Source organism: Xiphophorus hellerii, chromosome 1 (assembly GCF_003331165.1).
Source record: "Xiphophorus hellerii strain 12219 chromosome 1, Xiphophorus_hellerii-4.1, whole genome shotgun sequence".
Taxonomy (NCBI): Eukaryota; Metazoa; Chordata; class Actinopteri; order Cyprinodontiformes; family Poeciliidae; genus Xiphophorus; species Xiphophorus hellerii.
In genome coordinates, this window is record NC_045672.1 from 8,922,664 (window position 1) to 8,946,599 (window position 23,936).

The 23,936-nt window shown below is 38.9% G+C and overlaps 1 protein-coding gene across 1 annotated transcript in view; it reads right to left on the reverse strand.

Moving 5' to 3' along the window:
* LOC116724939 (protein SOGA1-like) overlaps positions 1 to 23,936 on the reverse strand; it is a 92,552-nt gene that overhangs the window by 32,400 nt on the left and 36,216 nt on the right. Inside the window, 1 exon segment of the mRNA XM_032570739.1 lies at positions 303 to 365. Coding sequence (XP_032426630.1) covers positions 303 to 365 — 63 coding nt within the window.

Below are 23,936 nucleotides of genomic sequence, written 5' to 3' on the forward strand. Positions count from 1 at the left end.
AGCCATTCTTTACATTTCTGAAGTTAAAACATTGACGTAAAACCTTTTAATTAGAATATAATGAGTGGCAGAGAAGAAACACCAGCAATACCTTTGTAAAAACTAATTTACTTCTTGCTCATTTTCCTTTCTGTGGTGTGTGTGGATGCATGCCGGATCAATGTCCATGTCTTTGGAGGTTTAAGAGGCTTTGGCTCCCGAGGCAGCTGGTGTGTTTCTCTTATCGATTATTCGAAGCACTCAGAGGAACCCCCCTCCAAGCAGTGAGTGTTTTTTTCCCCTAGTCCCAGTTTAAGACTTACCTGTGGAGCAGGCTTCTTGTCCGGTTTGTTGCTGGACCGTGCTCCTCTTTTCTTCTGGGAGTTCTGCAGCAGAGACAGAATGACATTCTCATTAGCAATATGTTGCGCCTCTTCGATTCTGTTCAGAATAAAATCGGTCAGAAACAACAAGCATCGAGAGAAACAGCAGCAAAGAGGCTGCTGCTCTGTTTATAAAAAAATCTTTGTTGTCTTCAAGATCTTTTATTAGAGACGAAAGAGTGGGTCTAAGACAAATTGTGAAAGAAAAAAATCTAACTAAATAGCAAAATGATAAATGTATCATAAGAGAGAGTCTTTTGTTTTGTTCACCCAGCTTCATGTCTCGCTCTTTTACATATTCATTTGCTACAAAAAACGGATATTTATGGGGCTCCAAAAGTACAATTTTAGAGATCGAAATTAGGGGGGAAAAAAACCTAACAGCAATGCTTGAGAAAGCAGACAAATTAGATTTCTCAAACCTCGCATATAAAAGTGAAGGAATCGTCAATAATTAACCATTTATGTTCCCGTCCTTTCTGTTTGTCTTTCTAACGGTGCAAATAGAAATCGTGTGACGATCAGAATAGGCAGATTTCCTGCATTATTAACACCAACCATGACCAGCAAGCCAGAAGCTGAGACATCTGAACACACCATATAGAAGGTTGTCATCAACACTCTTCGGTGTGGAAGTTCTTACAGGGTGAAGCTTAAAGTTGGCCATTTGCTGCATCAGTGAGATGTTCAAATACAAAGTCAGATGACGTCCAAAGCAGTAAGAAGCCATTAAAAATAAAGAAAGAACTTTTTAAAATATTTCAGTTTATTGAGGGAATGAGACAGCGATACTTTCAGCAGAGGAATGCTGGGCAGAGTACAGCAAAGCTGCTCTGCTTTGTTCTGAGCTTTCCATTTCTGGGAAGGCCAGATGTGAAGTGAGGATCTACATTCAGGAGGGAATACAGATAGAAACTACTGTTTATGCAATGCTGGCCACAGTAACCAAGGCAGGGTTTATTTTACTATAAAGATACAAAAGATACAAAATTGGAAAGGTGATAACTTTAAAACAACTGCTCCCCCATAGAAGTATCATAATGCCTTCTTTGCTACTAATATAAACAATTAATAGCTACTAAAATGAAAGGTATAAACCTCATATTTTCGATGCTGTTTTTCTACTTTTTTTGTAACTGTTCATGAGAAATTGGAATAAGCCCAAATTTGTACAAGAAGTTTTACCAAAAAGAAAAAAGACTGGAAAGTAACCTCAATGCTCTGATTGGTGATGTTCCATTATATTATTTATGACTGGCTGACAGCTAAAAGCTTGCCCTACCTGATCTCTGATGAAGACGTGCCACTTTAATTTTCATTTTAATGAAAATGTTTCTGACAGGAAAGCAAGCCAAACTGGAAAACTTAAGTTGTGTTATTCTTCTCCTGGCTTTGGAGAAGACGTCATTGCTATGGCAATGGTGAGCAATCTCATGGCGATCCCAATCACTGCAGGGCCGCTGATAAGAGCGTGGACTTACAGCGTTGAGGTGGAGGTAAGGACTACAGATTTGCTGACACGCGCACACACACACACACACACACACGCACACACACGTTGTCTGTTCATCCAAGCATCTGTTCTGACCAGTGAATCAGACTCTAATCAATCATCATTCCTTCTCTCAAGAAGCAAAAACAGACCTTCATCATGCAACCACTCAGCGCACACTCGGCAGTGCAAGAAACCAAGCTTATCTGGCTCAGCACGTTTCCATGGAAACAGGCTACTCGCTGTCTCTCCCTCCCTTCCTGTCAGTCTCGCTCTCTGGAGCTGATCAGCAACCACAAAAAGAGGAATAGAGAGATAGGTGGAGAGGGTCGAGCAAAAGGGATTGACAAACAGCTGTTTAGATTATAATGGAAACATAAAGTTAAAATAAATCTCTTTCATCATCACAAACAGCCACGATCAGACGAACAGCAGTTAAATCAGCACAGGGGCTTTTTTGTCTGATTCTCCGGGGTCTCCACCTGCTCTTTCTTCTTCACCACCTCATCCTCCTACCGAAAGCCCGTTTCCAACCACTTAAGTTTCAATCTCCTGCTGAGGTGTCCTCACCCTGGCCCGTTCTCTCAAACCCACTCGGATACCAGTTTATTCAGGGGGCCAAACTGGCTGTTTAGCGGCCCCAAACCGATCAATAGTTACCCCCCTAATAATGGAGCCATCGATTCTGGCAGCACGCGTGTCGGAGCTGTCGGGTCGGACTCTCAGCTCGGCTCTGGGACTCTGGCAACAAATGGAAAACTGCTGGTGGATGTGCTATTAGAGACATTAATGTACTTGTTCAGGTACCACAGCTGTCATTAAACAGCCTTTAACAAATAAGTTTAATTTTTTAAATATTAAAAATAAAAGTGCAAATATATTTCACCTGAAAACAAAACAGCTAACGTCTCTACATTGGCGATATTCCTTTAAAACTTTGAATGCATGTAAATAAAAACATTTACTCCATTTATATTTTAATCCACTTTATTTTATGATAAGGCACAAAACACAAGAAGTCTGTGACGGGAACCTGACTGAGGCATCCTTCCTGCAAACTAGACTTTGCAGTTTTCTAAATCTGCACTGATTTTCTATGAGCCTCACGCTAAGAATAAACTGACTGACTGGTGCGTGGAGTATACAGAAAACTAGACTTTACCATGACAATTAAACAGCTCAACAAGCTTTGACACAAAATGCTGACTCAGCGTGTCAAATGCTTTTCCTGAAATGTGTCACAGTTCTCTCAAATTCACAAGATGCTGAAACGGCAGAAACTGTTTATTTTTCTCAGTCTAGGAAGGAACCGTTTTAAAGGCTAAGACTTTGGGGGGGCTTTAAAATAAATGTTTTTATTTATTATTTTTGTCCTATTTACTCCTCTTGTAAGAGGAACATGACTGCAGGTCCAGAAGAGAGACACTTACACCACATTATATGTCATTTCCCATAGATTCTCTATTGGATTTGGGTCTGGTCTATAGACTGGGTTATTTTAAAACATAATATGCCTTGATCTAAACAATTTCAACATCCACCTTAGAGTCATGACCTTTGCAGCCTCTAGCAGTTTTTCTTTTTTCTAGAATTGCTGAGCTTTCATCGACCTCCCCATCACCTCTGACAGCATCTCTTGCCCTGCTGAAGAAAATCATCCTCGTGACCAGAACACCTTCCTCCACATGTCGTAGTAGTAGATACTCACACCTGTCGCACCCTGTCTAAATCATTTAACATATGAATAATGATGTAAAATAACAATCAAATCTTTCCTTCTTCCTTGTCGTCTTTATGGACAGATTCCAACATGAATAATCCTCCTTAGAATAACCAATCTGTCCTGTGGTTCAGCTGGGCCTTTTCATAAATAATATGCCGAGGCAACACTGAAAGTGTACAGGGAGCTCTTCATTATTTATCATGTGGAAGCCCACACACTGTGACCAGAGCCCTGCTCTCATGTTTCTAAGACTGCAGATCTCCACTTACACTGCAGATAAGATAGCGAGTTGACTTAACGTGCTCTCTGATAAGATATTCAACAGCTTCTGACGGACCCTCCCCTTTCACGACAGCTAGATTCTAAACCAAAACAGCAGACATGATGGTGGAAGGAGAGGTGGAGAGGGTTGGGAAAACATAGGCAGAAAAAGGCTAAGTACAAGGTTAAAAAGAGACAAAAATAACTGAACTTGTGGAAGCAGGAAAAGAACCAGATGGTTCAGATGACGGCGAGGAGGGAAGCAAGCAAATGACAGAGTCAGAAAAGAACGTGGTAATGAAAAAAGACTTAATTTCTCTGTCATAGAAGAAGAATCACAGCAGTGAGGGCTCTCCTCTCCTCCCTCCAGTCTCATCTGACCTGCGGTTCAACCAGCCATAACACACAGGGCAGGGCAGGACAGGGTTGAGTAAACTAAGGAGATCAGATAAGAAAAAAAAAAAAACAAACTCCCAGCAATATGAAAGGAGGATGGTGAAATACGATGACATGGAATCAATAACAAACACAGCCAAAGCAGAAGACAATGCAAAAACGGTCAATATGCAAGTATGAAAATGAACCGTCAACATAAAGGAGTGCTAATTTTAAAAAAAATGTTGAAGCAGTCAAAACAAGAGAGAAGTTTAGAGGAAAAAAACCAAAACACTTATTCTGTTCTCTTGAGGAAGATATTCAGGTTGATTCAACTGAATTGGGTTTTTCCTGGTTTGAGTTTGATGGATTGGGGCAAAAGATTTCCCAAAGAGAAAGAGGAGTTACGGCTTGTCTCACTGGGAATGACAATAGATGAGGAATCAGAGACATCGAGAGGAAGCGGAGCAGAAATCAGATTTGATTCCATTATACAGACACATAAACCGACCAGGCATGAAATCCAGAGAGTCGCATGCAGGGAGAACAGAACCTCTAAATTCGAATTAGCCTGTCAGCGGATGGCTTCCTGATTTACAATTACGTTGGCTTAAAAAAGTACAGATACCCTCTGCGCTTTTACTCATTTCTGTCATGTTCAGCCACAAACCTCAATGTGTGTTAGTGCATAATTGTGAAGTGGAAAATGTGTGTGCATGTGTGGAGATAGTAGAAAACTTAAAAGGAATTCGATTATCAAAGCGTCGCACTAACACACACTCCATCTTTGTCTCTTTCTGGCGACGGTTTGGTCTGAGGAACAGGACACTGGCATATCAGCATTACCATTACACACAATGGGACAAAGATTCGCCACAGCTGCAGCCACACAGTGGTTGCATAACCAGCGTGTGTGCTAAACGTGACTGCATGTGTAAGATTAAACCGGATGGTAGCAGAGAGAAATGGATGATTGACAGATCAGAGGAAGGGCGATAATTACACCCCACTGGAGGAGCAAAGAAAAATTAAACCAGCAGTCTCTTTTTTTTTTTTTTTTTTGGCCAAGAGTTTTTCCCCCGATCCCGCCCCCCAAATAATATTTTGGCAAAAAAAGAAGGTGCAGATTTTTAAAAATGGCTTTAGACCATCATTTAAAAAGGTGACAGTGTTGCAAAACGACTAAATTTGTATATTTGGAAAGGTACTGGACTATTATGTGGTCGGGGAAAGGATTTTCGTACGTCAATAAAAAAAAATACACATCCTGCCATTTACCACATGAAGTGATTAAAAAGCAGCACAAACACAGACTGCTTAAGTTACACAGTGCACAAACCCTAACATGCTATTTATTCTCAGTGAGAGATGTTAAGTAGCTCCCTGCAGTTGTTTGCAGGCAGAGCGAAGCAGCTCAGAACGCAAAAGATAAGAGGGAAGTGTTTTCCCAAATCCCCAGGCTTCTCTGCTCATTACTAAACACACACATGCAAACACTCCACTTCCACACTCAGCGCATTGACACACAGTCTGTCATATACCCATCCTGCTAATGCTGAGGTGGGAAATAATCAGCCAACTTGCTATCAGCTCCCGGAACATCAGATCACTTTGTGTGACGCAGAATGAACTGAGAACCGGAAATGACATATACCAAAATAAACAATGCAGGGGTTTCAAAGTGTTATATCAAGCAAAAGCGTCTGTTTTGTATTGCTTTTTCATGTTTCCCACTCCCAATCTCCTATTTATGAGCTTTGCAAGAAAGAAATTATTGTAATAAAATTAAAATGGGAGAATGCAGCAATCCTGGACTTTATGGAAAATAAAAAGTTCATGAGAAATACAAGAAAACTACATCTGGTAAAATGAAGCATGATGTGCCTATTTAAAGATAATTGTTTTTATTCTTAAGAGAACTTGGAAGGAAACTCAAACTTGGACAACAAACCAGAAAGCGAGCAGTAAAAAAAACGCAATTCCCTCCAAAGAGCAATGAGGGCATGTTTGTGTTTTATTTTTGGAGTTGAATACTCTGAAGGTAGAAATAAAACAATTCCTTGTGTGTTCTCATCACAGGAGTGGAGGTGTGAAGAGAGAAAAAAAAATAGAGGTAAAAGATGAAAGAGATAAAACGCGAGGAGATAAAAGAGAGAGAAGAATGTAATCTGAGTGCTTGCATTATGCAGAGAAGGAGCAGATGCACAGAGTGAAACATATGAATCAAACCGTTTCTGGTTACTATAATGTCTGAGACGTTAACTTAGTTTAGTTTTAACATTAGCATGAAACTTAGCTTCTAACTCATCAGTGTGGTAAAGGGCTATTTCACAGCTTTTTTTGGTATATGGACTTATATCAGCTTTAACATTGAAATTAATCATTTTATAGATCTGAACTGACTAAACACAGCTTGTAACCTGTGACTTTGTATTTTCAGATTTCTATTTTGTACCTTAAACAAACTACTTGACAACCATGTAGTTAAACTATCATCTTATTTTTGTCGGAGTTAAGTATTTTCATTTATTTCAGGCATATATTCAACAAATCTCCCATCTACTCTAATTTGATTGCGTATTTATTACCTGAAAACTTTTTTTTACAAAAACGTTCCCATTAAATTAAGCTCTGATCACAGTTTGTCCAACTTCACTCTTATGAAACCTGACAGATTTTGACTCCTGATCACACACAAGTCAGAAACCAAAACAATGCATGAGTTGGACAAAAACCTAACAATTGTAACATAAATATAAATGTGTTGATCCTTTTTGAGAGTTTGTTTACTTTAACCAAATAAGAAAAAAGTCCATAACAAGACAAATGTTTTACCATGACTGATTCTTCTTTCTTTACACTTCTATATTTGGATAGAATTAAATCTCATATTTTTCTAGAGTATTCAAGACAATGTAGGAACCATACAAATAAATCAGGTGGTTCCACATCAAACATTTAATCCTCACCGACTTGAAAAATTCTAAAAACTGGCTTTATGCCTTTCCTAAACTACAGTGACCATACAGCAACAGCTAATGTTGTTCAGATTCCTGTTTTCAGTCTATCATAACCCATGCTTTAAGTTTTCCCACCAGGTCTTCAGAGGAAACAAGTGATGCACAAAAGTGATGTAATGCAGCTCTCACTGTCTTGCGTGTGTATATAAGCGCAGCCAAAGCCAAAAGGCTAAATGCTCAATTAGCATAGCATTAGCAGAGCAACAAAGAGCCACTGGGCTGACTGGAAATGGATGTGTTACTCTGCATGTAGCTTCCAGAAAGAAAAACATAAACTCAAGCTTCTGTTACTTTCATTTGTCACATGTAATCACAAGCTGTCTGAAATGTATGTAAACAGAGGATAAAAAAAAAATTAAACCAGGTTTCGGGTGTTACAGAGAGAGAGAGAAAATAATTTTGAGGAGAAAACAAGGAACGGGGCAGACAGGAGGTTTCCTTTGTTACCAGAAGCACCGCTGCTCACTCCCAGCCTCTTCCATCAATCGAAAAGCTTCTGTAAATCTGCCAATAAGTGTGTATATGTTTGGGCCACATGAGAGTGTGCGTGTGTGTGTGTGTGTGTCAACTGTGTGCTTCTTAAGGGCAGTGTGTTACTGGGTAACCTTGAGGAAAAAGACATTTCAAACACAACACCACTGCTTTGATTGAGCTGAATTATCCGTGCTCCATGAATGTGGTGAGAATACGGTGATCGTCTGGGTTTAGCTGACACTTTTGGTTCTCTACAGCTTAGAGGTACAGTATCTTCCTTATCTTTCAAAGCCAAAATGTTGCCAAATTTATTTTGTTGCTGCTCAGCAGATGTCACGTAAAATTCTAAAAAAAAAAACAACGTTTTAAAGAACCTGTTCCTTTTCTTTTGTGTTCTGTAAATACGGCTCTTATTTTTGTCTGCTCCTTTCTGTGTAATACTCAATGAGGAACTACTGCACTGACAAAAACATAATCGATATTACAATGTCTGGTAAATGTTAGACACGCAGTATGCGCAGAGGTGCATGAATGGAAGCAGACACATTTTTTAAATACAGATTTAAAATTCAATACTTCAAAAGTTTTATGATTCTCTTAATTTTTTCAAATGGTTAAAACATTAAAGTCCTATGAGCTCAGCGAGTTGGAGGATAAAGAAGAGGTCAGACTTTGTTTTATTAATATTTAATGCCATCACCTCCTCTATTCTGAGGAGCAAGCAAAGAATACAGCATCCATTTCAATCTCCATCCGCTCTCCCCCCTACAAATACATGCATCAGCAACCACAGACCATAGCACGTTGCCGTGACGACAGCTTCTGCAGGCTGTCGCCAAAGCACCCTGTTAGCAGCACATTAATGAGAAGACAGAAACAGGAAGAGGAGGTAGGAAAGTAAATGAAGAGGGGGAAAGTGTTGGCGGATGACCAACAAGCGATGAGAGAGGAAAGAAAGGAAGCAGGGAGATCCACTGAGTTGAATCAAAAACAAAGTCAGGAGTCAGGGTTTGAAAAGGTCCAGACATTTGTTTTGGTCTTTTTTTTTTTTTTACTTTTCAGAAAATGGGAGTTAAATCATCTAAGCGTCTCTCCGGAGAGCAATCAGCTCATCCCAATTTACATGATTAAACATCAGCAGTGACCTGAAAGCCCACTCTGTGCATTCAGTGTCGGAGTAGCAACCATGTGATAAAGACAGGACGTAAATAAGGAAGAGGCACACGGAGGGACATTTGGCTCATCAAAAAGTGTAAAACTGTAACCTCAATATTGACATAGAATGAATTAAAGACCTAATTAAAGGGTGTGAAATGTTTACGGCCACACTTTCTGCTCTTTCATTAAGCTTCTTCCTCTACTTCTTTATCCAGCGAGACAAGGGAAACAGTGTTCTTCTGGGCTAGCTTAAGAGTAATGATAGTTCAACTGCAGGGTGAACTTTCACAAACATGATTTACTGTTCAACATCACTGCACATTATTGTGTACGTGGGAGCATTTAATCCCCTTCGACGATCATAACAAGCAAAACGGAAAAGATTAGTAATGATTGTCTACATCTGATTTCCTCAATACTAAGCAAAGAAAAAGATCCGACAATAATGAACAAATTACCCCATTTAAAGCTAAATTCACAGATGACAAAATCTATCGCTTTAAATTGTGCTGCAAACATATTTACGCAAATGTTTCCATACAGTTTCATGTATTGGCATTAGGGTTTCTGAGTCATTTAAATCTGAAAACTAGCAAGTTTTCAAGACATTCGCCACGCCAGTGTCACCAGCTGAACAGTTTATTTGAAGTGTTTAAAGCAGCAAAACCTTTTTTCTCTAACTAAAGCCAATGCCGAAACCAGGCATCGGCTTTCAGATGCCTAAAACTGACAAAATACTCACTTTTTAAAAATCCAGATTAAGGTAAGACATGTATATCATTTCAATGCAATTTCAACCCAAAAATGTGATAGTTGGCCATTTTTTGCTGCTTTGGAGGACCAAGGTTTCTTGTGTCACTTGAAAGACTAATAGTTCCTATTGGGTTGTTTGGGCGCTGACAGATTGCTGCAGCAAGGTAAATCACTGAGCCTAATGTCAACATGCTTATGACCGATAGCTCTAATAATAGCTTAGTGGGTAAGAATTAATAACCAAGTGGCTGAGAAAATGGATTACAGGAACGTGACAGATGGAAAGACTGAGATTATTCTGCCGGCTAGATTAGCTGGTCTTAGCATGTTTACCAACTGTAACAGTATTTTCTATTTCATTCAGTTGTCACCTGTGTTCATCTCTATTGATGAAAACCATTTATTTTCCTGATTGACGTTCAAAGTGACTGATAATAAAGTGAAATCAAGACAACTGATGAACACACTTTACATTAAAAAGTCCATGCCTGTACAAAAAACAAGCAAAAAAAAAAAAACATACTGCTTTTGACATCTTGAAAACTAAAATAGTCAGGAATGGGGTGTTTTTAGTTCTAAAATGTCACCCTGCAATATCAAAACAGGGTTACACAAACACATCTCCCCCTCCTTCCCTACTTCACACAGAGAAACCATATGTGAACGCAACACACCAACACACAGGGTCTCCATCTGGTGAGTGTGACACTGTGGACGTCCCAGCGAAGCACAGAGCAGCACCCTTTTAGACCCTATAAATAGAGAGCATCATGTGCAGTTCACACCTCCCTGCTCCTTTTCTGTCAAACTGAGCTTTGTTGATGCTTTCTGACAGGAAGCGGCATCTAATGAGTTGAAACCTGAAGTTAACCTCCTGTTCCTCAATTGCAAAGATTAGAATGAGTCAGAGTCTGAGATCTTAAAAGACAGAAGAGGAAGACGCCTTATGCAAGTGCCAGATGTAACTGTAACAAGATGACAAGAAAAAAAAATCTCAGATGCTCCAGGATTATATTTGGTCTGTCCAAATATGGAGAAAAATGAAAAATGTTATGTGTTGCGAAAACCATTGCATTCTGTTCTGTGGTCCATTTTTCCATTTTGTGTTTGTGATGTTTTACTAAAATTAAAAATAAGAACAAGACCATTTTTGGGGCTATCTGATTCAAAACTAAATAATACAAAAAACAATCACTTTTTAATATGTTGGTTAATTTATCAAACTCAAGGCCTGGGGGCCAAATCCGGCCCACCATTAATTGTTTCGTGGCCTATTAGACTCTAGGGCCACAGAAATATAACTCTCCAGATAACAGTTGTGTGCTTAAATATTTTTTTTTATCAATCAAATCAAGACAGCTTTTATCTGTATACTGCCAAATGATATCATTGTGAAAAGATGTTCAACATTATTTAATTTCAAGAAGCATTCATCGACTGCAGAGAAATCTATGGGTAGTTTTATCAATACATTCTGCTTCAAGCAGCCCTGGAGGACATTTGTGATCTTGACATGGCCCAAAACGAAAATGAGTCTGACACCCCTCTTCAAGGACAACAATAAACATGCCACCAGAGTTACACTGGAATGGCTTAGATCAAAGCATAGTCATGTAGAGGAAGATCCCAATCAAAATCCAGACCTGAATGAATTCTAAATTACGACTGTGTCCTGTATAGCACAAATAAAAGAAATTATTATTTACAAAAGTAGCACATGCAAAGAGATATTTGTTTGTAAAGCTAACTCTGTAAATAATTTGAATACTCTATCTCCATTTTTAAACATGGCGGTGGCAGTATCATGTGGTGGGGATAGTTTTCATTGTTTCATATATTTTACAAAACCAGTAAAATATATGAAAATACTGGTTCTATTGTGAGAAAGTATTGGAAACTTCCACGAATATGAATTTAATTTACTACAATAATCTTATACGTGAAAAATATGAATAAGTCTTGCGACAATAGTCAACATTTTGACAGTACACGGCTTTATTTATGTTTCAAACAGGCCTCTTTTCCTTATTTGTGCCAACACATGCAAGGGCAGCCTAGATACATACAGTATATCCTTATTTAGATACATTCAAGGGCTAACTTGATTGCAACACAAACTCACCCTTCCGACCTCCATGTGGTTGGTAGGAAAGTGTGATTCACAAATTTAATTAGTCAGAATATCTTGTCACACTCCATCTTACACCTGACAAACACACAAGGCAGCAGTGACAGCTGGTGGTATATCACAGTGTGCTGCATAAGAAAGACAGTCAAGTGGAGAACGTATGACAGCAAACTGACTGGGTTCTTCGGTAATTGGCAGTTCGAGCTTCATCAATTATGTGGTGTGTGCGCGCGTGTCACATCCAGCTGCAAATAGTCCGCTGGAGAAAGAAAGCTACAGATACATTAAACACTAGTAAAGATCACATACGTAATGAATACTGTGTCAAACATTTGGCTAAAAATTATAACTTTGGTCAATTAATTAGAGTATATTTGATTCAAGGTATCATAGATAAAAGAAGGATAACCACTGAGTCTGTCATAAAAGTCAACACGCTGAACCTTGTGGTGCTTTAAATAATAACTGCCTGTTTTATCTCAGTGAAAGCAGAACAATATCCGGTGCTGGCAGACATAAAGGGCTCGACTGACCTTTAGATGTGACTGACAGTTCAAACACAAAGACCAGCGCGTTCACCACACACACCCGAAGGGTAATTTCAGCAGACACTCATGACACTCCTGATGTAAACAGTGTGGCCTGACAACTCATCTTGCAACTTTGGTGACGTCTATACAGAAGGGAGAAAAAATTAGTTGGAAAGGGCGGGAAAAAAAATAAAAAATAAATCAAATTAATTAATTTTTTGTAGAAGTTAGAAGTAGTTTTTGTTTTATTTATTTGTTGTTTTATTTTGGATTTTAAAAAAATCTTCCAGTACCAGTGTTAAGTTTTCTTTACAAAAATGTAAGTCTGTTGATCTTTAAAAGTGCTAACTTGCATTAGTTTGCCGTTATCGATATATTACTTGAAAATGGTTTCAAAACAACAATATTATTATTTGTCGCAATAATTGCTTGGGCAATTTATCATCCAGATCCAGATGCTATAGTTGTAGGTTGGTTTTTCCTTCATAGACCCCTGGGGTTTTGTTGGAGAAAACTGAAAATGACTCACCAGTGGGTCTTTCTACAGAATAAGGGTCTACAGTAGATGGCCAAGTTAGCAGAAGTTGTAATAAATCCTCCTTTGTGACCATCTCAGTCCAAATACTGTAGAAAAACTGAAATAGAATCCGTCAGTGATCTACCTTATACGCGTTACTGCAAATCGCTACAAGCAATTAGCAATAGAGTGTTTTTTTCAATTCTTTTGCAGTGCCATAAAAGATGATCATTTGAAGTATTTTAACACGTCTTTGTCAAGGGTGTCAAAACACGTGTCTTCCTCTCCATCTTCTAGGTTTCGTTCCCTATCTTTCACAGCATAAGATTAGATTGTAGAGACCATAATCGTGTTGTTGTCGGTGATAACAAGCATCTTAGGTGAGCACACGCTTATGTGTCATCCTTTCACAACAGCTGGGACACAGCTGTCTTCAGAAGTTCATCACAAGGCGTTAAACGCATCCCTCTTCTTCCTGCCACCCTGTTTGTTCCCTTCGTCTTCCTCATGGCCCTCCTTCCTTCTGACTTCAGAAATCCTGGCAATCGCGTGTTGACAGGAAATCAAACAAGATATGACAGGCTGATTGGAGGCCTAACTTCTTGCTCCGAGCAAATAGTGATGATGAGATGCTGTCTTTTCCGTAATTGTTTTCATTGAAGGGGAGAAGCTGTGCCTTTTCCAGGAGTTTAAAATGTGAAAACAGTTAGGCGAGGGTGTTTTTAACTAATTAATTGTGATATGCAAAGCAAATGCTCTCTGCTGTGACACAGTTTGACCTCATTTTATCCAGTTAGAGAGGTCTGGTTTTAAAAGCGACCAAGGCAGATGCTGACCCTGGCACAGAGTCAAACACAAATGAATAAGGGGCTTTTAGCTGTTAGCTTCGGGTGAAGGAATGAGCTAAATGTGGTTTTAAACGGCCGGCTTATCGACTCGCAGCATGGCGGAGGTTATTACACAGAGGGGGATGTGTGCAGGACGACGACGCTCCAGATAGCTGATAAGCAACCGAACAAAGAGGCAATCATTTGGGGTTGTTGTGTGGCTGTTACTGTCTGGTGACCAGATTTAAAGCTACAATTGTAAGCAGGCAAAACATAAAGTAGAAAGAAAACATAAGAGTGAATAAAGACAAGAAGATAACTAGACGGTTTGTGGAAAGTTATAGTCAAATGGAAAATATAAAGTAAGCAACCTGCTAAAACAAGAGGCCTTTTAGTTGTATCTTTTTTTCTGAAGGGGCGAGCCAGTTTTATAAGAGAAAAAACACATTCACTGTTGCACCACTAGAGAGTTCAACCCAGAACTCTGCTCTCACTTGCTCCACATCAAGGGCGTTTTCTGATTCTGTTGCAATATTTTTTCTGTGGTGAAGGCTCTGGCAGAGACTAAGACCCCTGAGAGGAAGACACAGAAATGCCCGTATGCAAGCGCTCCCACTCAGCCACTTGGACTTGCTCCACTGCTCCCATCAAATCAGTGCTGGGACCAACTATGTGGTGGCTATTAATTTTTGACCTCAGTGTGACAGACGAACACAAACCTGCATTACTGAACCTCCAGAAAAGTGCAGGGGAAACCACTGGAGTGCCCAACGAAAGCTCGGGAAGGGAAAGTACAACCAAACACTCATAAATCCTGGTAGAGGCCGACCTGTCTGCGCTTAATGATCAATTCACTCTACAGTCAGATACCTTTTTCAAGGTTAGAATAAGAAGCTAAAAGTTAGAAATGTTATTTAAGCCACTTGGGGTTGACACAAAGAATTTAAATGTTTTTTAGCCACTTTTTTAGAGGTCAACCTAGCATTGCTAATTGGAGTTCACTAGATTTTCACCGTAGACTGTAGAGTCTACAGTCTACGGTGTAGACAATGAAATGTTGCTGAAAGGAACTCATAGAGTGAAGAAACCCTTTGCTAAATAGCCACTGTGGAAAAGTACAGACTAAATTCTTATACTCATCTAAACTAGAAGTGATACAGCTAAATTCCTATTGCATGCTACTCACATCTAGCTTTAAAACTGACAACTTTTAATTTTGCCAAGCTAAGGCTAATAGGTGTATTTTAGCCAACCTAGAAGCATAAAGTATAAAGTACATGCAAGTCATTTTTTCTGTCTGAGTTTTATTGTTTTTTTTACTTAATCTTTATTTATGCCCATCAAGACAAGATATCTCTTTAATAAGTGAGAGCCTGGCCAAGACAACATCAGCTGAATTACAAAGAAAGCAAACAGAAAACGTTAAAATGTGCTCCCAGAAAAAAACTGCCAAGATATTCCCATATTTTTAAAGTCCCTCAGCGTAACAAGGGCATGAAGTTGAAGCTCAGATTGTAAATTGTTCCAAACATGACGTACAGAAAACCTAAAAGCTTTCTAGTCCAGGTCAGTTTGTACTTTTGGGAACAACAAATTGAAGAACATCCATAGATCTAAGTTTGTAACTCCCATGTTTCCTTATTAAGCGACAAGACAGATAAGAAGGAGTAGTACCCAGAATAGTTTATAAATAAACACATACCAATAACTGAGTAGTCGTATATATAAAGATGTCCAGTTAACTTTAGAAAACAGCAACCATATTTGCTCCCCTGAGTTTTTGTTTGTTTGTTTGTTTTATGAAGTTAAGTCAACTTCACAGTTGTGTGGAACCAATGAGTTTCTATTAACTGTAATCACAGACGGGTGCATGTCCAGAGCCTGCAAGGCTGCATGGGGATGTTTGTGCTAATTATGAGAAGGTCTATTTGAAGGAGCTATGAAAGCTATTTGTAAAATAGGCCATGGGGACATTTTATATCCGCCTCATATAATTAATGGGTAGTTGACTCATCAGTTTTCTTGAAGCCCCGCTTATTTCATTTCCACCCGTGCAATTATGCAGAAGTACACCTTCCCACTGGATTTAGAAAAACTGAAATCTTTTTCAGACAGTGAAATCTTGTCGGCTACCGATGGACAAGTGAATGAACTGTAAGAGGGTTGGCCTGGTCATTTAACCACTGATGGTTCGGCTCTGTGCACTGTGATTCCCTTCAGTATCCGTGTTTTCACCCTGATGACCCCAGTCATTCTGTAAAAAACAAAACAAAAACAAACAAAAAACAGGTGAGTTGGAGAGGACAAACCTTCAGCAAACTAACCTTGACAATCGACCACTTTCAAAGGATTTGCTTTTCACCATCACCCACAGGCCAGGTATGGCAACCTATACAGCTTCAAGAGGCATGAAATGTTTTTGAAGTCCAGCCCAGATGAGTTAAAAGCAAATTCACTGAGCGCTTGTTTGCAAAACTCCACAGAACCAGTTACTCTTTCTTCTTTGTCTCAAAGAGGAATCCACACTGAAATTGGTGTTTTGTTCTTATTTTTAGGATCATTTTACGTTTAAAGACATATATTAACATGCTGAATCTTCTTGTAACAGCTCTATCCAGTTTATGTTTATTAAGCAGTGGCGTGGCATGGGGATAAACTTTAACAGTTATTTTAAGTTAAGTTATTTTGTAAAGTTCTCACAAAATAATATATGAATCAAATACATGCTATATCAAATTATGTGTGAAATTTGAGAATTTCTACGACTATGTTGATAACTGATGGGTGAAATCTCCACATACTTACCAGATATTGTTCTAATGTGTATCTTGGATGCTCGACAATCAATGCTAACTTACAATAGCTGTTTTTTTCTCTCTTTTTTTTACTTCTTACAACAAAAACGTAGCTAAACGAGCACTCACGTTTCCAAATTCGCCATTTTTACAAACTTAATGTGGCTATAACATGTTCACAATATATTTGCAAGTAGATGGTTCATTTTGGAAGAGAAATCTGTGAGAGTGAATTGGCTCAAGTTTGAAATAATAGCTCTCTTCACGCCGCAAACTGGGCCAATAAAATGATCATTAGGGTCTGTCCACTGATGTGCTCAAATATATTTATCAATGCTTGTAATGCAGAAAATGTCAGCATAAAATAATATATATCTCTTTCCTGCTAACCCCAGTGCTTTATCGGTGTGGTCATGTTTTCCTGGTGAAGATGCGAACTCTGCAATGTTCCGTGGATGTCCTCTAGAGCGAAAAGGACAATCATAAATCGTCTTTACTGTAGGATTACAGAGTCATCCAGCCCACTGAGCATGTCAGCCCTCTCACACCAACCAAACCCATCCCTGTGATCCCATATGATATTAAATACTTAAATTCCCATTTTACAACCCACTTTCTGATACCTCAGCTTCTTCACCTTTATTGCTTTTCTGTAGTCCTTCACACTTTTTATAAGTGTTTGAATTTCACACCCCTAGAATTTCCAAATCTTACTTGTCGGACCTCCAGCTGAAAAATAAAAAAAAATAAAAATCTCTTTGTGGTTTCAGTTTGTTTCACTTTGTCCAGTATTTAAGCAAGCAGGACTATAAAGGTATGCAAAAGAAGCAAAGTAAACAAAAACAGTTCATTGTAAGGAGAATAGAACATCTTTAACGTAGCATTAGCGTCAAGTAGCATTTGGGGAATAATGCTGCTTGATGCTTCGAACACAACATGAAGAACTTTGGCTCCTCTTTCCTTTGTTCCCTCTTTAGGCTGTGTCTAAGGAGGCATGCGTAGCCCTGCGACATTTTTCAGCAGAAATGCAACTTCATCCTGAGTGAACTTTAAAATGTGCTGAAAAGTTTAACAATTTAATGTAGCAAATGTAGCGAGTTCTTGTACTGTGAAATTTTGAAGGAATAAAACACTGCAATATTCCTAAGAGTAAAGTCTCTCCTGGGAAGTGCTGTCCGATTACTGGATATGTAGAGAAATAATTGTAAGCATTTGAAGAAGGTGTGTGCTTTAAAACCTCCGTGTCTGTGAAAACTTTACCAGTGAAAAGATAAAAAAGGGAGGACTTGCACCGATTATATGATTTAAAACCTAGAATATTTACTCAATTTAATAAAACAGTCAAAATTTTCTCAAAAATGTTGAACTCTTGCTTCCCTTAGTTTAAAAGAATCTTTTCAAAATACACATTAACTGTGAGAGAGAGGAACTTTCTTAAACTACCTGTAAAAGCGGAGACTTATTAAGATCCACTGAACTGTGAAAAAAACTACAAAAAGTCAGAAAATCCCCAAAATTCAAACATGCTAATATAAACTCAGACAGTATTTTTCACAGGAAAATTCGCTGAAAGTGAAACAGTCCCAAAAGCAGACTGATACCATGAGACATGAAGCTTAGTCTAAACCTAGAGCAGAAACACGCTACGAAAGTCTGACCATGTAGATTCAACTCTCAGCAACTGTTCCTGAAATGATTTATTTCAGTAAGAATCTAAATATAATTTCCTAAATGTCATTTTATGAGCTAGGTCATAAAACAGTTCACTCTTTCTTCTTTTAATCAGTTCCTCTCCTCCACAGCTAAATATCAACACATGGGTCCTTTAAAGCCACATTCCTCTTTAGGCACAGCAAAGCATTCATGTAATATCCTTCTCTTTCCTCTCTCTTCCAGCCACTCCGTCAGTCATTGTGTGATTTCGTTGCTGCTTCTCTTCTCTCATCGGGCCAGCTCCAGATCCCCACAGCTCCTTTCTGCCCCATTAACCAACCAGTGACCGTTTCTGATCTGGGTGACTGGATGAGACTCCCCAACATGCCACGAGTGAACGACATCTCATAGATCATTACCGGCAGCGTTGTTCGTCATCTTTAAAATACAACTGGATGTGAAATTACATGAGTCCAACATACGAAACATATACAGAGAGTGAGAGCGTAGCTGAAAAACTGTTTCACGTATGCAGTATTTGTAGAAGAGGAAATCCTGGATGTGCCACAGATTATATCATTTCCACCGTGAGCTCACACATCAACAAGTCCATCACTATAGCAACAATACAACAATCTTCTGATGATAATTTGCTGAAAAAGATTTATTTATTTATTTATTTTTAATTTAAATCGAGCCCTTCTCTTTCCTTTTCATTAGCTACTTCTGTTTAACAAATCTAAATTCACTTTCTGGTTTTGTATTAGTCAGCTGCTGTTTTCTTCATGCATGACTCCTTCTCGTTTGTCATTCTCATGCATTTGTTTTGCAGCTGCTGCCGTTTAATTTGTCATAACTTGTTTAACTATGATTTGGGATGCATTGTGAAGGAGCATCACTTTAAAAAAATAATGTCTAAAAGCTAAAGTTTTCTCCAGAGGTCCACCACTCAGGCATTCTAGGATTATTTAAGAAATAAAGCACATAGTAAAGAATCCAACAAAAAAAAAAAAAAATCAAGAAATTATAAAATATAAGACATTACTGGAAATATCCCCAACTTTTATCTGATTTTCATTAATCTCATAAAGATGCAAAGAAGTGCATTGACTGATACACTTATAGATTAATGTCCTGCATAGGAAACAAACAGATTTGGTCAATTTTATTTATTTATTTATTTATTCACAAAACCTACCAGAATTGTTGCTCTAAAATAAAACAGCAACATCAAATAACTCTTTCCAGTTGTGTAACACCTTTGCAAATATTCCCTGACAGGACATTTGCTTCATCTCCTCTGAAGGACCACATTTAAAATTTGTATTTTTTTATGCAAAGAAGCAAAATCTAATGCTTCTTAAATTTCAAACAGTGAGTCTGCCAACGAGACATAAACTCAATTGCAGCACATTGCTCTGTTTGTGCAGAGCAGCACACAAACACAAGCAGTGTAACCATGGCGACCACAGTCCAGCCAGACTATAGCATCAGCGGGAGGTGCCAGCTACTCATTTTCCACGTCTCCATTTCCACATCATAACAACGGCCGGCAGCGTGCTGATGATGTCACCCCGCGCGGCCAGGGCGAAAAGCAGGGGGCAAGGGGGGGGTGGGCAGGAAGGCAGGAGGAGAGGACGAAAAGGAGAAGAAGAAAAAATTAAAATGAAAAGATAGGAGGAGAACGGAGAACAGAGGAAGGGGGGAGGACAAAGACAAGAGACAGAGAGCATAAAGGATCTTTCCAAACACAAAAGACAAACACAGACACGTGTTTTCACAAAAGACCTGCACCTGCAGCTTCATGGTAATCTCTTCACTGTGGCTTATGTGGAGCTGAGCGCGGCCGCAGCACGACTTCTGCACCCAGCAGAGCTCATACTTTTAATGCATCAACAATAAACTCCAGCATCCATCAGCCATTATTAGCAATAAACCTCTCGACCATTAGTAATCCCAGCAGCGATAATGCAGCCTTCTCTGGGGGGGAAATTGGCAAAGATCTGCGACCGGTTTTATTACATCTTGATGTAAGTCGGGCTTTTGTCTTAGTGCACTTGTTCTGCTTTCTGAGATATAAGCGATCAGTGTGATTGCGTGGGTGACGTCTTCATTTGCAGATTTTTGCCTTTTCAACCCAAAGAGGTGTTTCCTTGTGCTTGTCAAGATGAAACTACATTTTGACTCCAAAACGGATTACAGCCCCCATTATTTGTTTTTTGAATTAAAAATAAAACCACACCTTCCTTCCTACCATGCTCCTCCCTGTGAGTGATGGCAAAATAAACTACGGACCTCGTTCAGTGTTGTTTCTAGCAGCCGTTTTAAGCTTACCTCTTGTTCAGACTGTATACCTAGAAAAGATGATGACACCAATCGCCTTGTTAGAGTGGAATGCTTTCTTGAAAGTCCCATAAAGATGAGCAGTTAAGAGAAATATGTCCAGTCATATTTTTAGACCCCGATTACTAAATAAAAGCCTTTTGATATTCTGATCAGGTTTAAAATAAAGCAGAAAATACAGCAGAGCAAGTGACACTTATTTACTCCTCGTCTAGTTCACAAAACTTATTTTTTGTGCTTAATACCTAAACAAAGAACCTGTTTTAAGGAAGCAGCGCTAGATATTTTTTTTTTACATAAGTCAGGAACAGTGTACAGGTCAGTGTCCAGCTAGGGAAAAATACCAATAATGATGGTGACTGTCAAACTCTCCAGCAAATATTTGGTAAAATCTTTCCTGTGTTGAAACTCCAAACTTGAGTTAGAGTTTAACATTTGATCAACTTTTATCTTCTGAGAATTTTTATCAATAAAATATACCACACTGACATTTAAAATGTGTCAGAATACTATTGTTACCCGGTACGCAAGTTATCTTTACGATAAGAAATATAATCTCCTTGATTACTAGAAGAAATACAAGCACAGATTTAGGTTATTCAAGCAGAGCAGCATTAGAGTTCCGAAAAATTATGGAGAAATGCTAAATCTAATTTATAAGCCTAAAGGTCCCAAAAATACAACAGATTTTTTTTTCTCAGAAAAGAGCTCAAACTTAAATCAAAAGCTTTGACTATGCTGTTAAGAGTGCAGAGACACTCAATAAGAGTCACATTATTGGGCACTGCAATGATTTAATCTGTTTTGACAAATTTATCTTATTGACGGTAAAACTGAACGTTACATTTTACTAACATTGACTACTCCTGCAGTCAGAATGCAGAGCTTGGATAATAACATTTAATTTATGAGCTCAGAGCATCTCCAGATTATAGCAACAGGTGAAGACGTACTTAAAGGGACAGCACGTGTAATTCAGGTCAAAGAAAGGGAAAGTATGCGCTGTGATTTCAGTGCTTCAGGTTGAACCTACGAAGTCCATTAAAAACAAAATCAATCATCCCACCAACATGTGGCACAGTAATCCTCTTTGTTGTTGGTGTGTACCTCCACCCACGATGATTCCCACAGACCCCGGCGTCTCCCCACAGGTGAGATAATCAGCACTTCAGTTTGCTTTTAAAAGCTGTAAACCTCTGAAAGGCTGAGAGTGAAAGTTACTGCCCCTCCCATCTCCTCCATCTGCTCATTTCTCTCCCCACCTGTCCATAATGATCTCGCTCACTAACCGACTAGAGTGCAGTGCTGTATTTATCCCATCTCACTTTCATCCTGTTGTTATTTACAGCACCTGTACATTTTTACGCTATGAAACATTCAGTGGACGATTCTTTTTTTCTTTTTTGAAGGCTCTAGTGGCCAAAGTAGTTAAACAGGAAAGAGGGCAATGAGAGAGGGGGAAGACATGCAGCAAATGTCGCCAGGCCGGGAATCGAACCAGCGACCACCGCCACAAGGATTATGGCCTCAATACGTGGGTCGTGCTTTGCCCCTGCGCCACCACAGCACCCCCAGAGGATGATTCTTAATGGTTATATGAAGTGTGAGCTTTCCAGAATACAGAACATTTTTAATGTTGCCCAAAAACTTTTGGTCATTTTGGTCTCATAAATGTCACTCAGGGTGGACGGCCGTGTCTCTTTCGTTTAACTAACTCTACTCTGAACACTACAGACCTCCTCATGGAGCCGATTGTTGTTTATTGTTCTCCAATAAACCTCAGAGGGCTTCGCAGACTAGCTAGAATTATACTGAGATCTAATTACAGGCCTGATCGTTATTTAGTGGACTTTGTAGGCAGTTGCACGGGTTTTGTTTAGGTATTTCAGAGTAAAGTATTTCAGAGTAGGCTAAATAGATAAAGATCACACACTTTTCAGACTTTTATTTGTAAAAAAAAAACCAAAAAACAACTATAGTTTTCCTTCAGATTCATATTTATTCACTACTTCGTGTGTTGGCCTGTTAAACAAAATCCTCCCCATAAATTAGAATTGTAAAGTGACAAAATATATAAATGTGCTGATAGCAACTGAATAATTTTAACAGTTAAGTTGATCAGTTCACATGTTGCTCAAGACAAAAGACTTGTTGCCTTTCACTGTGTATTTCAGGTTGGCATTTAAAATATCCAGCAGCTGCAGAGGAAATTATACCTGACATTTACTAACATTTGAGATAGTGTTGCTAGAAGCTCACTTTATGACAATCTATTCTCTTCTTCTTCTTCTTCTTCAAATTTGGCAAGAATTTAGGCTTAAATCATTTCTTTCAAGGAAAGTTCAAAATAACAAAATGGTCCTTTATATACAATCAAGGCAACATTATAAAGAAATGTCTTTTAAGCTTGTCAAAAGGTGAAGCAGCATCTCGCCAAGACTCATTTTCTGGAAGTGCATTAGCATTTGCACAGAGCCAGCTGCAGAAAAAAGGTGAGCACTTACTGAAAGCTCGATGGCTGCTTTTAATGGCACCAGTCAGGGATACTCGTCAGAGAACAATGTGTTTCGACGCTTTAAGTACATCCGTTATGTCTCTTTTAAGCTGAGCAGAAAAAAGTCTGTACTTCTTCCCACAGATCTGACAACCTCATCTTTTAAATAAACTTACGGATATGAACAAACAAACAAAAGATGTTTTTCTTTAATTTTGTGGATGGACAAAATTGTAAAAAAGAGCTGCTTGTGGTGTTCCCCACCATCTGATCTAACCACAGGGCTCCCATCACTGAAAGGTGTCGATACGTCCAAGCATCCATCCTCCCTCCATTCTTCTTCTCTTTGCCCTCTGGTTGTCTCGTCTTGTCTTTCTCTCTCGCTGTTATTACGACCCAGTCGTTGCTCAGCGCCTCCATCAGTGATTTGACCAGTTTTTGGCGCAGGGTGTCTCAGGCAGGCTCACGTTACAGTTAGTGAGGCATGAAATTACCCCTGCTGCCCCTCCTCCCCCCTCCCCCGTGGGGCCATTAGTGATTCTACACCACAATAAGACTGTAGCAAAAAAAAAGACAGACAGGAGACAAGATTTGAGTTTAGGAAAGCTAAACGCTGCTAATGGTTTTGTAGGAGACGATGAGGCACAAATTGCTTGCTTGTTGCTTGTTGATATTTCTGTCTGCCAATTCATAAAGGGCAGAACAGGAGGTGAAGGGAAAGGAGAGACAGACATCCATAACACCTGATTGATGAGAAAAAATGAAGCTTTTGAGTAACGATGAAAGGAAAATTAAAATAATCTTATCATATTATTACTAAAAAGGACTCCAGACTTCCTTTATTGACAGTGGGAAAAAATAAGTGTTTGTACTTAAGAACCTTAAAATCTCGTGCAGTGCAGACGTTTTTTATATGAACTGGAATTTAAAAAAATACAAACATCTATTATTGTGAGGATTTTCTTTTTGATGTGACCTTGTGATTAATTACTATATCCAGAACTGGTTAGATGAAGTTATTTGGTTATATT